This window comes from Erpetoichthys calabaricus, chromosome 2 (assembly GCF_900747795.2).
Source record: "Erpetoichthys calabaricus chromosome 2, fErpCal1.3, whole genome shotgun sequence".
In the NCBI taxonomy this organism is placed as follows: Eukaryota; Metazoa; Chordata; class Cladistia; order Polypteriformes; family Polypteridae; genus Erpetoichthys; species Erpetoichthys calabaricus.
Genome location: NC_041395.2, coordinates 318,821,037 through 318,837,365, shown reverse-complemented (window position 1 = coordinate 318,837,365; position 16,329 = coordinate 318,821,037). Strand labels below are relative to the sequence as shown.

At 41.8% G+C, this 16,329-nt stretch overlaps 1 protein-coding gene across 4 annotated transcripts in view; it reads left to right on the top strand.

Moving 5' to 3' along the window:
* Window positions 1-7,022: 7,022 nt before the first annotated feature.
* LOC114647270 (small serum protein 3-like) overlaps window positions 7,023-16,329 on the top strand; it is a 76,722-nt gene continuing 67,415 nt past the window's right edge. For 2 of the 4 annotated variants that reach the window (XM_051923522.1, XM_028795925.2), the window contains exons 1-2: window positions 7,023-7,151; window positions 11,664-11,775. In XM_051923522.1, the coding sequence (XP_051779482.1) occupies window positions 7,149-7,151; window positions 11,664-11,775 (115 nt within the window). In that variant the 5' untranslated portion in view covers window positions 7,023-7,148. The remainder of the gene's footprint in view (window positions 7,152-11,663; window positions 11,776-16,329) is intronic. The other 2 variants (XR_007934196.1, XR_007934195.1) reach the window with 1 other exon arrangement.

Genomic DNA, 16,329 nt, shown 5'->3' with positions numbered 1-16,329 from the left:
TAGTGCTAATGAAAAACAACAGAGATACAGTCTGCACAATTAATCAGCATCTCTAGTCAGGGTATGTTAAACTGAAGTAGTGAGTCTTTAGCCAGGATCTGAAAGCTGAGACTGAAGGGGCATCTCTTATAGTAGCAGGCAGACCATTCCACGGTTTAGGGGCCCTGTAACTAAAAGCTCGACCTCCCATTGTTATTTTATTAATCCTTGGAATCAGAAGCAGACCAGCATCTTGAGATCTTAATGTACGTTCTGGTTTGTAAGACATGATAAGTTCAGATAAGTAAGCCGGACCTTGGCCATTTAATGCTTTATATGTTAAAAGGAGGATTTTGAAATCTGCCCTAAACTTAACCGGGAGCCAGTGTAAGGATTTAAGGACTGGAGGTATGTGTTCGTATTTTCTTGTTCTTGTAATAATTCTTGCAGCAGCATTTTGGATTAACTGGAGGCTGTATAGAGAACAGTTTGGACATCCAGTGAACACCGCATTTCAGTAGTAAATCCTACTAGAAATAAATCTATCCATCTATTATCCAACCAGCTATATCCTAACTACAGGGTCACGGGGGTCTGCTGGAGCCAATCCCAGCCAACACAGGGCGCAAGGCAAGAAACAAACCCCGTTCAGGGCACTAGCCCACCGCAGACTAGAAATTAATTAATTAATTAATTTCTCAGAATCCTGTTTATTTAGAAAGCGCCTCAGTTTCCCAACATTTTTAAGATGGAAGAAACATCATTTGGACAACTTTGTAATATGCGCTTTAAATGACATACTAGAGTCAAAGATAACTCCTAGATTGCAGGCTGATTCAGTAAAATTAATGGTGATTCCAACTGAGTTAAATGATGACAAAATATTGTTGTGATCTGCGTCAGTCCCTCCAATAATTAACATCTCTGTTTTATCTGTGTTTAAAGATAGGTAGTTCTTATCCATCCACTCTTTTTATTCACTAACACAACTAATTAAAGACAACATTGGAGAAACTTCATTTGATCTTAAAGAAAGGTATAACTGGGTGTCATCTGTGTATGAGTGAAAATTAACATGATGTTTTCTAATGAGAGATCCAAGTGGAAGCATATAAAGTGAAAACAGTAAAGGTCCCAGTACTGAACCCTGTGGGACACCATATCTCAGTTCCGTCTATAATGATGGAGAACTGTCAGCACATTTCTGTACATATTGGAATCAATTTGATAAATATGAACTAAACCAAGCGAGCACAGTGCCTGTAAGGCCAACATAATTTTTTAGCCTGTGTAGTAAAATAGAATGGTCAGTGGTGTCAAATGCTGCGATTAAGTCTAACAACATAATTACAGTGGAGTTACCTTCATCAGAGGATATCAGAATGTCGTTTACATCCTGCGTTAGTGTCGCTTCTGTACTATGACCAGTGTGAAAACCGGACTGGAATTTCTCAAATAAATTGTGATGCGTGAGGTGTGAATGAAGCTGATTGGTGACTACTTTATCTTGTATTTTAGAGAGAAAGGGTAAATTTGAAATGGGTCTATAATTATTAGGTATGTGTGGGTCTAGGTCTGACATTTTTGGTAATGGTTTGATAACTGACACTTTTAGTGTATCAGGTACTGTGCCATGCAGTGATAAACTATTGATAATGCTAAGTTATAAGTTTTGTTGGCACTGGATCTAGGGAACCAGTGGTAGGTTTCATTTTAGAAATTAAAGTTAAGACTTCCTACTCAGTTACAGGATTAAAATTACTAAAGTGTTGAATGCAATGTGACACAGGGTCTGCCAAGCTAGTATGCACTGTGATGCTGAAATCTGAGATCTTATATTTTTAATTTTCTCATTAAAGAAGTTCATAAAGTCTGTACTGCTACTATCTGTTGGTATTTTTCCCATTTGTTAATTTAGCCACTGTTCTAAGCCATACCTGAGAAATTTTATTATTGCTATCTATTATTGTATAATAGTAATCTGAGCAAGCTTTAAAGAGAGCTTTTTAAAATTTTTTAGCACTCTCTGTCCATGCAATTTGAAAGACATGCAGCTTTGTTGTTCTCCATCTGTGCTCCAGTTTTCGACATTCTAATTTAAGAGCTCGAGTGTTCTCATTAAACCAGGGAGAGTTTCTATGTGCTTTGATCACTTTTGTTTTAAAGGGAGACCACTGTGTCCATAGCATCTCCCAAGGTCATATTATAATGTGATGTTAGCTGATCTAAATTGTTTTCCACATTTACATTTAATGTTAACTGATCTAAATGGTTTCCCACAATTACACTCAACTTACTCAAATTATCTATACATTTTGAAGCAGAATTACAATCTACATGTCACACTGCCTTTGTTTTAATCTGTGAGTGTTTTGGTAAGGGCAGGATGTGCACAAAGTTTGCCAGGAGAGGAGTGAAGGTGGAAGAATTAGGAAAGGAAAAGTACTGTGTTTGATTATCTGAACTTTGGACTGTATTGTGCTATGGTGAGCGAAAGAAAGCCCTCCCCGACTGTAAATAAAACGTGAGTGTGGGGAAAAGTCGTGTCCTGTCAGTATGTGTCGGGTTAGGATGGCTGTATGCTCCCCTGGACTTCACATTTGTAAAATGTAATATATGTGCTTTAATGCATTTCATCATAAAAATGATATCAAGTATAAATCCTAGTATTGTAACAGCACACAGCTCCAAGAGGATAGCTATTGGAAATCAAAATTAACTTAAAAGCCAGTTGTCATCATCTATAGATACGTGCTTTTTTCTAATTCTTCCATTTGCAATGTCTTCTATCAACGCTAAAGCAGCCATGGTAGCTGGCATAGCTTGGACATTCCTTGCACCATTATATTGTTAGAGAATGATTACAATCAAGTGAATTCAATTTGTAAATAATAATGTAACTATTTTCGGTGTATTTGATAAATTCTGCATCATTGATGCAACTTTAAAAAAGAAAGGGACACCACACAGAAACAGTAACACTGCTTTGACATTGAGTTCTGAGCAGAAACGTGGAAATGCTCCGTTTATACATGAGGCCTGGGAAAAGTGTAAGATCCACATGAACAAACTGACATGAAGCTTGCTGTGTAGACTTTGATTCAAATCATTCATGTTGAAGGTTTTCTTCTGTTTAAATTCTAGTGTTTGATATACCTGTTTCTTTGCGAATAAACACAAGTTTGGTTGAAAAAAAATTTGTTGGTATCTCAGTGCCTTGTTGTTTACTGACACTAGAAATCACCGTAGCTCTGGATGTTCAATAAGATGAGGGAGTGAGGTACTCATTCAGATTCTATATGATCGGAGCCCAGGTCATAAGTGTTAATAACTTTAGTAATATAATTAGCTGTGCTCAGTCAGGTACAATTCTTTCAGTGGTAGTGAACTTGGAGAAGGCCACAGCTCCTGGACTTTCTTAGGGTTTTTAGTGCAAACCTCTCCAGGGTAGCCAGTCTCTGTTGGTGCATCTGTTTAAATCCTGTTGAGGGTGGTCAGTCCCTGTTAGGAACAGTTCAGCTCTTGCAGTGTGGGAGAAACAGAGAGCGAGATTAGTGCAGGCCAAAGCTAAGCATCCAGAGGTTACTTGTTAAAATCCTGTCAGAAGATGTAAGGTCCTTATTAAAGATTCCAGAGGTAGGTATTACAGGGTGGACTTGTAAAACAAGGCTAGCAAGTTCAATAACATTATTTAGGCAAATGTTGGATTAACTTGTCTGCCAATTAAAAATAACCTTAGGAGGCTAAAGAGCCTCTGGTGATCACTTCCATGAGAATACAAAAATCCAGAAAGTGTATAAAACACTTAGAATTTGACACAGGCTGGCATCTCAGTGTCACAGTTTTTGGATCCATGCCTCATTGATTTGTGGTGTTCTGCAAGTAAATGTGGGACCACCTCACTATTATGAAGCTAACTTCTGTGGAGCAGCTGACTGGATAGGTGACCAAGTCATGTCTTCTGACACCAAGCCAACATCCGGCTATCCACACATCTGTCCAAGGTAAACAGCTTCTTTAAACTGAGGGATGGAGAAGTGGGGATGGTGAGAAATCGGTTCATTTGCAAAGTCATTTCCACCCCTGCCCTGCTTATCAGGAGGTGTTGGCTTTTGTGTGATTGTGATAATGTCTCGTCATCCTTTTAGGTGAGCATTCCACCCTGCTGACTTAGGAGCAGCAATTAAACAGCGCAAATGCTCAGGGGTGAAATCCACTGACTCACTGAGTTATTTGTGTAACTTCTTTTTTTTTGATTGAACAGACAAAAACTGACGATGAAAGGTCTTCAACCGCTCACTCCCCTAAAACGGAAAGAGCAGGTTCAGAAAACCGGCAACTACTTGGAGTGCTACATACAGGACAAGTGTGAGGAAGAGATCTCAAGCAGGTGTTTTCTGAAGCCTTATGTTAGTGTTAGAATCTGAACACTTTCTTGTATATAGCGCCTTTGTGTACTATTCCCAAAGAATGGGCAGTGCATTTATTTCGATATTTCTGCAATCTGAGGTCTGCCAGATTAGGTGACCCACTCAGCATCAGTTGTGGGGGTTAAATGTTACATCCTGGTGGTTTTATAAAGCATCTTCCCTTAGAAAACACCAGGCCAAGGCACCTGATGGGTTTTATTATTTCCAAAAATAAACAGGATCAGGATCATATCTGTACCAGATTGGTGTTCTATAACACCTTTATACTGTGAATCAATCTCAAGACATTTATAAAACGAACACTTGGAAAATGCAGTTTAATATAGAAAATAATAAAGTGTAAAATGTGGGAAAAAGAAACATCAGTTACAAATACAAGATGGGAGGCTCCAACCTGAAGGAAGAATCCTCTGAAAAGGTTTATTTTCTTGTGTAAACTGTAGTAGTTTATTTATAAAATTGGCAGAAAACCAGCAAATATTGACTCTGGCTGAGGCTGGGCTAATAACTTTCCCAGAGCTTGGCAAGTTCTAGGACATCCATTTTCCTCACAGGTGCTACATTTTCAACTGGAGGGTCATCTGCACACACCAAAAACCACTATAAATGTACATATTCATGGATCACACTTAGAGATAATATTAAGGAATAAAATAAAGTTTTCCTTTCTATCCAGTATATCCAGAGCTCCACACCCAGGGGTCAGCTCTCTTTCTGTTTACAGAACTCCAAGGTAGCTTGACAATCTGGTGAACGAGAAGGGCCTGAAGGTCTGGGTCCCTAAATAAGTCATTTTGTGAGGCAATGTGCACTTTGCCTCCCATTACTGCTTATGTCTGGACAGCTGTAAAAATGAAGAAAGCTAAAGAACCTGTAAGAGAAATGAGACAATCCTGTCTACCACATCCTCCAGATTTAAAACTATCCCAGACTTTACTCTGCTTTGTTCTTTTGGGTTAGAGACTGCGCATGGGAAGAAGATCTTGGGAGGTTACAAAGGAGGCAACAAACATGTCAGCTGGAATAAGATGGGCTGGTTGGAGATTACAGATTTGGGGGGGGTTGGATTTTTTTTTGTTCCTCTGCACAGCCCCCTCTGGCTAGCCAGAATAAAAAGTTGAACTGAATATGTGCTGATTAATTTAATTGGTAAGTCCAAATTGGCCTTGCTTGTTTGTGTGTGTGTGTTTGGGTCTTAAGTGGATTAGCTTCCTTCTTTGAACCCAGTGCTGCTGTCAGCTAAAGGGCTTCAATGAAGGTAATTCTGAGCCAGACCAGGATGTAGCAGTCTGACATTCACGAACAACTCATGTGAATCACCAAAAGCGGATAACCCCACTCTTTGATCTGACATGCACAAAAGACCCACATGAAACTCTAAAGAGGAAACCAATTATTTTATCCGACAGACAACTTGCACGAACCCCCATGTTGTCCTCTGGAGGGAATGACAAGTACAGCTGTGTGTTGTACTGAGAACAGAACCCATGGGATTGGATGAAGTGGTGTTACAGTGAAGTGGGCACAGTACTGATCCTTGGGGTACACCTGTGCATGTCTGGTGTGCCTTTGACAACTCTCCTCACCAGGACATGCTGTAGGATCTGCCCGGGATGCATGCATGCTGCCACTCTGTGTTCAGAACTTGTTTTGGCTTTACGCAGAATCGCATGGTGATGACAAAAGTCTGCACAGGCCCAGAATGTTAAAAGGCACTGCAAGTGCAGACCAGCAGGGGAGTTGGGGAGGGGGGACAATCGCGCTTGGACATGGAATGGAACAAACGGGCATAGTGTGAGTACACCCTAAACCGATAACTAAAGCAAAAAAGTTCTTTAGTGGAAATACACAGCATTGGTCCTCGTAAAAGAGAACTAAATTATGGTCTGTGCATCATGTTCACCCCATTTGAGCTTTAATACGTTCCTCATGTCAACGCACACTATAAAAGCAGCTTGGCTATAAATTCCAAAGTTTGCATGGAAAGTTGTGTACGCACATTTTGAGTGTCATTTTGTGTGAATGTAAGCTTTATAAAATAGCCCCAGGCCAAGATTTGGGCCCAGTCTTTAGAAGAGAATTGGCAGTGGCAGTAAACACACTTTGAAGGAGTCAAGAGCAGGAAAATGTGAAGACAACAGGAGTGGACAGCTGGATGAGTGGGCCAACGGAGATAAGTGGAGACAAAGAAGTAAAACAAAAGGGCCCATAACTGCTCTGGCTTGTATCAGGTCTACACCGGGATGATGAATGCCAACAAGTAGGCACAGCAATGCAAGATGGAAAATCTGTAAGGCGTGAGAGGACAGAGATGTGTGCTATGTGAGAGAGACTACTTCACATTCTCCTGGGAATCCACTGCCCATCATCACTGGGGGTTTGTGCTAGTCCCTTCTTTACAGGTCAGTGTCACTTTGAGACATTTTACATTAGTCACACTAATCCTCTGTGTGCCCCGCCATGGTATCCTGTCCTTACTTCCAGTCTCCTTCTCCATCTTCGAATCCATATAATGTAGCAACTCCCACCAACCACACAGTGCAATCATATTTACTTTTGAAAACAAGTTATGAAACTTGGAACATTCTGTTTACACTGAGGTCCTGTTTTTTCAAAACTTAAAAAAATGGAAAGAGCAGCAGGGTGGGACCTCCTGACGGCTCCTTATATAAACACTCTCTGCCTGCAGTCGCCATTACTCAACACGTTACATCCGTGGAAACAGCAAAAGCCGTGAAGATGGTAAGTGCAGAAACTCTCATTGCTCTTTTATTGGTCATAAAGCTTCGTTACTTTTATTTACTGTAGAAATAAACTAGAAATCATAAACTACAATATAAAAGTGAAGGCAGTTTAATAGTTGCAGTTTGATAAATAGGCAGGGGTATAAAGTACAAAACCCACTGCCAAAAAAGTTGGAACACTTTCTAAATAATATATATATATAAAAAATCTAGGAGGCTTCGCACCCTGCTCGCTTTGCTCACCAACCCCCGTGTTTGGTTTTCCGGATACACACTTTAAATTTTTTTTTCTTGGAATTGTTGCTACAGTAATCCCTCGCTACTTCGCAGTTCACTTTTCGCGGATTCACGACTTCGCGGGTTTTTAAATACAAGTGATTGCCCGCCTATCGCGGAAGTTATGTTCCAGACCTATCAGCAACAGGAGAAAATCCGCGATATAGAAAGACCATATAAATAAACATTTTTATAGTTTAAGCCTTAAAATACCCATCCCACATGCTTTAAACACATGTAAACTTATAAAACACACTTTGTTAACACATATAATATGTGGATGTCGGGCTAAGGATATGAGTAACATCTCACTATTATAAAACATTTTAACTTCACGCAAGACAAGACAGTGAGACAGGAAAATAAAAGGCTTTAAAATTATTGAGACGCAGAGCGACAAGCAGCACAAAGCCAGCACAAAGTCCACTTCTCCTTAGCGTTCATTCAGCTCCCCACCCCCTTGACAAGGGAAGTGGCAGGAGCTTACTGCGCCTCCGGGGAGGGGGGTTTGAGCGAACGTGCGTTCAAACCCCCCCCCCCCCCCCCTTCTCCTTCCGAACGCGCAGAGCGACAAGCAGGCATTTTGGCAGAAGCAGCACAAAGTCCATTTCTGCTCAGCGTGAGTTCAGCTGCCCCCCTTCACAAAGCGAGTGCAGACAAATTGACGTCTGATCGCTGCGTGCTGTGTGCAGTGTTGGTCTGCGGTGTTTAAGAACGTAGAAAGTGTTTAAGAGCATAGGAAGTGTTTATAAGAGTGTGGGAAAGGTTAACAAGAGAGTGAGAAAGGTTTATAAGAGTGTGGGAAGGGTTTATAAAGCCTTAAAATATGTATAAATAATAAAATAAATATAGGTCGCTACTTCGTGGATTTTCACCTATCGCGGGGGGCCTCTGGAACGTAACCCCCGCGAGATAGGTGAGGGATGACTGTATTTCATTAGTTTCACATTTATTTCAGAATTTCGGTAAAAACAATATTTGGAATCTTTCGAGTCCAACATGCTGAATCTTTTAAATGAGGTCTGTGAGACATGTGTTTAATTACTTTGTACCATAATTCAGGATAGGTTTCTCTGTTTGGAATTTCAGCACAGACAAAACGATCTAGATCATCAGCAGTTAATAATTTTTTTGCAAAGTAAACAATAAATGCATGTGAGGTAAACCCCATGGGTTGAAATTCGATCGTGTAAATGTATGCTCAGATTTGACTGAACACCGTTTCCAGTTCTTTCAATAAAATTAAGACTTTCTGATAAAACAATCTACTTACGAAAGTCGGAATATCCTGAGCTGATGTAGCCGGTGGCATTGTTTTCAAGAATCTCCGGATTTCTGGCCATTGCGGATTGCATGTCATTGTAATAAATACATCTGGCCGACCGATAGTTCTGGATATTGCTCATTGCATCATGATATAATTGTTGCAATGCTCTTGGACTACCTTGATATGATGATGGTAATATTACTGCTTTACCTATTTTGAATTTGTCTGAGCTATTGATATTTGAATTTTGAACGTGATCAATGAGACTTTGCATATGTTCCGTTGTAAGTTTTGCCTGATTCAATTTAATAAAGAAAAGACGATTAGCTTCGACTTTTACATGCGCATTAATAATGTAATGTTGAAGCCGGATTTATACTTCACGCGACGAAACGCATGCTGCAGCGGACGCTCCTGCTACTCAAGTCGTTGTAGTGTTTATACTTGCGCGCGTACTTTGCGTAAATCTAGAGGAATCCGCCAGGTGGCAGTGCGAGACATTATCACGGTGAGAACATGTTCGGCTTTGCTGTGTTGTGAATTGCCTGGAACATCCATTAAATCCCGATGACACCTTACCGCAATATTTCTGAAAAGGATGTTTATTGATTAAATCCAGGGATGTGTCCATTCCAGCAAGCATTGGGCACGAGTGAGAAACAATCCCTGGACGAAGCCTCGGCTCATCGCAAGGTGAATACAAGCACACACATACACTCGCGTCATTTTAGCGGCACCAAATCCCCAAATCTGCATATCTTTGGAAGGAAACTGGAGCACACTGAGGAAACCCAGCAGGAAAACGTGTAAACTCCAGGCAGGGAATACCAGTGACATGACTCCCTGCAAGACAGCAGCGCTAATGCACCGCCACTGTGTCACCCTCATGTGTGTAATTATTAACAGAGTATTCATTATTTAAATGAAATTACCGAGTTATCTGTAAAATGTAACATACACACTTTAATGCTTTTCATCATGAAAGTGACATCAAGTATAAATCTAAGGATTCTAAATGTGCAGAGAGTTGGAATATCACACATTTAATGTGCTCGATGTGGCGGCCTATAGCTGGCAATCTGCTGCTGTCAGGACTGGATGGAAGCCCTAGAAAAAAAGACGGCATAGAAGACGGTATGTGAGACTTTTAAAATGTCTCGTGTCATTACGATCGGGAATATGAGATGCTTGAATATAAAAGCACCACGAATACATCTGTATGTCGGCATTTTGCTTCACCAGATCAAACCGTTCATCAAACTTCGAAGCGCGCACACCGATCTCGTAGGATCCGCAAAGTGGGTTTCTGTCACATGTAGATAGTAAACAGAGACTTTGACGTCACATTCCAACTTTTAGCACACTGTGCCCCCCGACTTTTTGCTGATACTGCAACTTGCGCACGTGTGGCATTAATTTCTGAGGACCTGCTCAGAGGACGCATCAAATGGACGCTGAGAACGCGTGGCAGCCATGATGCGGGCACGTACGAGTCCTGAGTGTGAAGAATAAACGAACCCTTAGGGTTCATTTATACTTCATGCCCAGAACGCATACGTGCACAAATCATTGATTAAGATTGGTGAAACTAATTGTTGATTCCTGTATGGTCATCGGAAGTGAGTAAGTGTGCAAAATTTCAAGTCATTTGGACAACAGGAAGTGGGTTAAATATCGATTTGTTATATGGGTTGGAGAAGGTGACACTGACCAGAAAGCAGGAGGCAGAGCTGGAGGTAGCAGAGTTAAAGATGCTAAGATTTGTATTGGGTGTGATGAGGATGGATAGGATTAGAAATGAGGACATTAGAGGGTCAACTCAGGTTGGACGGTTGGGAGACAAAGTCAGAGAGGTGAGATTGCGTTTGGTTTGGACATGTGCAGAGGAGAGATGCTGGGTATATTGGGAGAAGGATGCTAAGGATAGAGCTGCCAGGGAAGAGGAAAAGAGGAAGGCCTAAGAGAAGGTTTATGGATGTGGTGAGAGAGGACATGCAGTGATGGGTGTGACAGAACAAGATGACGAGGACAGAAAGATATGGAAGAAGATGATCCACTGTGGCAACCCCTAACGGGAGCAGCTGAAAAAAGAAGAAGAATAAAGCATCTCGAGTTGATATTTCGCTGTATCAAATTTTGCTAGTGCGATATCAGATACTCTTATCTATATATTTTAATGAGCACCAAGATGGAAGAGTTGCACCACATAGGAAGAGCAGTTTAAACCATCAAACAAATAGTCATACATTATTTTATTGTTTAATACAACACATACAAATTGCTGAACCTTTATGGACTTCCCTGCTATTAGGGTCTAAAGGGGAAACCCCCAAAGCAACAAATACACGAGCAGACACCTGAGCGAGTCTCCAAAGACCTTGCTTTGTTCATTTTTCATATACACTGGTGGTGATCACAGGTTGCACTCTGCCTCTCCTAATGCCACCTGTTTCATGCAGTCTGAGAATGACAAGACAACGAAGAACAGTTAAAATACTTAATTGGAATAAGAAAAAAAAAAACAAAGAAAAACACGCAATAATTGTGGAGATGTTTTCACAACAGAACTAAGATGGAGGATCTTCCAGCTTTGAGTCCTTCTGGCAGGAAGATGGACACCGGAAGTGATGTCAGATGCGTCATAGCCATCAATCATCTGGTCTGCTGAGGGAGGAAGGAAAAAAGGCATCAGGACAACTGGAGTGGTAGTAGAATTACGGTCACTAGAGCCATTAAGTTGTCCCCTATGCATATGCGTGTGACAACCATTATCTCTCAAAAACTGGATGTGATAGAGAAATGTTTTTGTCAGATTTGCATTCAGAACCCTACAATCTATAAATTTTTGATAGGAGTGAATTGTTTTGCAGACCAGTGTCACGAGAAATCTTGGTGTTTGAACCCTTGACACTCTGTCAGTGTGATGTTCAGCCGGTGATTGAGTTTGTCATCTTCTGTCTCTTACAGAATGCTCTCTTGTGCTTAGCCCTGGGACTTCTGGCGACAGCCACTCTTTGCCATGGTCAGTGTATGATGTCTCTACCAGAGATTGATCCAGTCACTGGTGAACCGGTCCCAGGTAGGAGTTGTTTTCTGTTTAAAATGTGTGTGTTGTACTGTAATTGTGCCATATTTTTACAGGAATTGCTTCACATTTCCGTCAAGTGTTCATCCACTGAAAGGTGAAACATGCATTATGTATTAAACCAGTAACGGTGCATGCACTGCATGTTACACTTGACTTGAGCATTCATAGTTTTCATTCTCTTTCTCTGTACGTTTAGCATTCGTTTGCTCAGAGGTTGATGTGCTTGCCGCTTCCTGTGCTGCTCTTTTTTTCTCCACCCTAGCGGAACGCTTCTTGTCTTCCGTCTTTTTGCGTTAAAACTGATTAAGTCAGTGTTTGTGTTGCAATTACTTAGTACGTTTTCTTTAATTTTTCACTTAAGCAGGCACTTAAGTATTCAATCTGCCTGAAGAATGATTTAAGATATGAAGAGGTAGAGGAAGTGATGGTGAAGGTGGTAGGGATGAGAATGGTGTCCTATGCATGCGCCGCACGGCCACCCAGCTGCCGAGAGTTGATTCTACAATAAAATAAAATAAAAATAAAAAGAGGAATAACCTTGTAGGTCAATCGTTATCCTGAAAGCGGATAGTAGAGGTCATGTAGTATATGTGTACCAAATTTCAGGTCAATAGGTCAAACGGTTTGTGAGCTACAGGTGATTTAAAATCCTGGACAGACAAACAGACAGCCATGGTATCGTATTATATAGAAAGAAATAGTGAGACAGCAGGCAGGCGCCATCACAGGAAAACAATATGAATTGGCAGTGGATGGTGGGTGAGAATGTGAGTCACTGAAGGAAAGGCTTACAAACACAGAGAGACAGAAAGAGAGAGCATTTTAATTATTTGAAGAATGTATCCATGCTGCCTACCCAAGAACTTGGAAATGATGATTAAGTAACATTTTGCCAAGTGTTATCTTTTCTAGTAGTGAAGAGCCGGAGACCCCTACTGCTGCGTCTGAAGTTCCTTGGGCTGCTACAGGTTTATGTGTTGTAGCCTCAGAATGGTACTGGGGAGGACAGCCAATGTAGTCCACTCCAGTATACTAATGGGGTGGTTGACCACAACAATATTTACTTTAGGGTACCTGGAAGTAGTATGAGGTACTGTTTAAATGGGCCTTCCGTTCCTTGAGTCGTCCTGATGACGAGGTGTGAAGAGGGAGTAACGTGGACAAAAAGTTGGACGATGAGCAGAAAGACTAGAAGCAACAGAGGATTACTACTGTTTACTTAGACCCTGAGGGCAGAGGTGCCTGATGTGCTTCTTTCTTTGTTGTTCCTCCATGTTACTTATTTCTTCATTTGTTAAAAAAATACCTTTTTGTTGTTATTTTGGATTCTTGTGTTTAATGGATGCTCAGGGTGGAGGTGGTCCCTGGGTTTGAATCTGTTTGGGCCCACCTACAGTTTCTAAAGGATTGGGAGCATGTGCCGCACCCACCACACGACGAACCACCTGAATTGGGATCTGAATGAAGCAGGTGACACCTGGGGCCTGCTGGGACACAGAATAAGCTAGTGTGTAACGTCAAAGCTCAGGAGTAGCTAGGACTTGAACAGCCCACTATGTAAGAGCAGCAAGTGGTCCCAGAGCAGGCAAGACAAGCCCTCTGAAAATCTGGAGAGCACACATCCACTTACTGGAGAGCAAAGTGACATCAGGTTTGTTTTCCAGCAACCTTGCTTCATGTTTGGTTGGTGTCATCTACAATACTCTTTAAGAATTCTTGAATATTGACATCATTTTTGCACAGGAGGAGAGGAGGAAAGTAAAGAGAGTTGAACTGAGGGTAGGAACTTTGAATGTTGGCAGTATGACTGGTAAGGGGAGAGAGTTAGCAGATATGATGGAGATATGAAGGTTGATATATTGTGTGTGCAAGAGACTTAATGGAAGGCGAGTAAGGCCAGGTGGATCGGAGGTGGATTCAAATTGTTCTATCATGGTGTGGATGGGAGGAGAAATGGAGTAGGAGTTATTCTGAAGGAACAGTATGTCAAGAGTATTTTGGAGGTGAAAAGAGTGTCAGACAGAGTAATGAATATGAAGTTGGAAATTGGAGGTGTGATGATGAATGTTGTTGGGTGTGCAATGGGTGAGAAAGAAGATTTTTGGAGTGAGTTGGATGAAGTGATGAATAGTGTACCCAAGAGACAGAAAGTGGTGATTGGAGAGGATTTCAATGGACATGTTGGTGAAGGGAACAGAGGAGACAAGGAGGTGATGGGTAGGTATGGTGTCAAGGAGAGGAATGAAGAAGGTCAGAGGATAGTGGATTTTGCCAAAAGTATGGACATGGCTATGGTGAATACATATTTTAAGAAGAGGGAGAAACATAGGGTGACGTACAATAGCGGTGGAAGATGCACACAGGTAGATTACATCCTATGCAGAAGACTCAATGTGAAGGAGATTGAAGACTGAAAAGTGGTGGCGGAGAAAAGTGTAGTTAAGCAGCATAGGATGGTGGTCTGTAGGATAACGTTGGAGATCAAGAAGAGGAAGAGAGTGAGGGCAGAGCCAAGGATCAAATGGTGGAATTTGAAAAAGGAAGACTGCAAGATTGAGTTTAGGGAGAAGGTGAGACAGACATTGGATGGTAGTGAAGAGTTACCAGACAGTTGGGAAACTACAGCAGATGTAGTAAGGGTGACAGCAAGAAGGGTGCTTGGCGTGACATCTGGACAGAGGAAGGAGGAAAAGGAAACCTGGTGGTGGAATGGGGAAGTACAGGAGAATATACAGAGGAAGAGGATGGCAAATAAGAAGTGGGATAGTCAGAGAGATGCAGAAAATAGACAAGAGTACAAGGAGATAAGGCACAAGGTGAAGAGAGAGGTGGCGAAGGCTAAAGAAAAAGCATATGATGAGTTGTATGAAAGGTTGGACAATAAGGAGGGAGAAAAGGACCTGAACCGATTGGCTAGACAGAGTGACCGAGCTGGGAAAGATGTGCAGCAGGTTAGGGTGATAAAGGATAAAGATGGAAACATACTCACAAGCGAGGAGGGTGTGTTGAGCAGATGGAAAAAGTACTTTGAGAGGCTGATGAATGAAGAGAACGAGAGAGAGAAGAGGTTGGATGATGTGGAGATAGTGAATCAGGAAGTGCAATGGATTAGCAAGGAGGAAGTCAGGACATCTTTGAAGAGGATGAAGAATGGAAAAGCCGTTGGTCCAGATGACACACCTTTGGAAGCATGGAGGTGTTTAGAAGAGATGGCAGTGGCATTTTTAACTATTGTTTAATAGAATCTTGGAAAGTGAGAAGATGCCTGAGGAGTGGAGAAGAAGTGTCCTGGTGCCGATATTTAAGAATAAGGGGGATGTGCAGGACTGCAGTAACTACAGGGGAATAAAATTGATGAGCCACAGCATGAAGTTATGGAAAAGAGTAATGGAAGCTAGGTTAAGAAGTGAAGTGATGATTACTGAGCAGCAGTATGGTTTCATGCCAATAAAGAGCACAACAGATGCAATGTTTGCTCTGTGGATGTTGATGGAGAAGTTTAGAGAAGCCCAGAAGGAGCTGCATTGCGTCTTTGTGGACCTGAAGAAAGTATATGACAGGGTGCCTCGAGAGGAGCTGTGGTATTGTATGAGGAAGTCGGGAGTGGCAGAGAAGTATGTAAGAGTTGTACAGGATATGTACGAGGGAAGTGTGACAGTGGTGAGGTCTGCGGTAGGAGTGACGGATGCATTCAAGGTGGAGGTGGGATTACATCAGGGATCGGCCCTTTAATAGTTGCGATGGTGATTAACAGGTTGACAGACGAGATTAGACAGGAGTCCCCATGGACTATGATGTTTGCTGATGAAATTGTGATCTGTAGCGATAGTAGGGAGCAGGTTGAGGATACCCTGAAGAGGTGGAGATATGCTCTAGTGAGGAGAGGAATGAAGGTCAGTAGGAACAAGACAGAATACATGTGTGTGAATGAGAGGGAGGTCACTGGAATGGTGAGGATGCAGGGAGTAGAGTTGGCGAAGGTGGATGAGTTTAAATACTTGGGATCAACAGTACAGAGGAATGGGGATTGGTGAAGAGAGATGAAAAAGAGTGTGCAGGCAGAGTGGAATGGGTGGAGAAGAGTGTCAGGAGTGAATTGTGACAGACGGATATCAGCAAGAGTGAAAGGGAAGGTCCACAGGACGGTAGTGAGACCAGAAATGTCATATGGGTTGGAGACGGTGGCACTGACCAGAAAGCAGAGGACAGAGCTGGAGGTGGCACAGTTAAAGATGTTAAGGCGAGATTGCATTGCTTTGGACGTGTGCAGAGGAGAGATGCTGAGTATATTGGGAGAAGGGTGTTAGGGATAGAGCTGCTAGGCTAGAGAAAAAGAGGAAGGCCTAAGAGAAGGTTTATGGATGTGGTGAGAGAGGACATGCAGGTGATAGGTGTAACAGAACAAGATGTAGAGGACAGAAAGATACTGTATGGAAGAAGATGATCTGCTGTGGCAACCCCTAGCGGGAGCAGCTGAAAGAGGAAGAAGAAGAAGATGTACAATAAGTGCAAATTAAACTAACATCAGACTGCAAGTATGTCCTG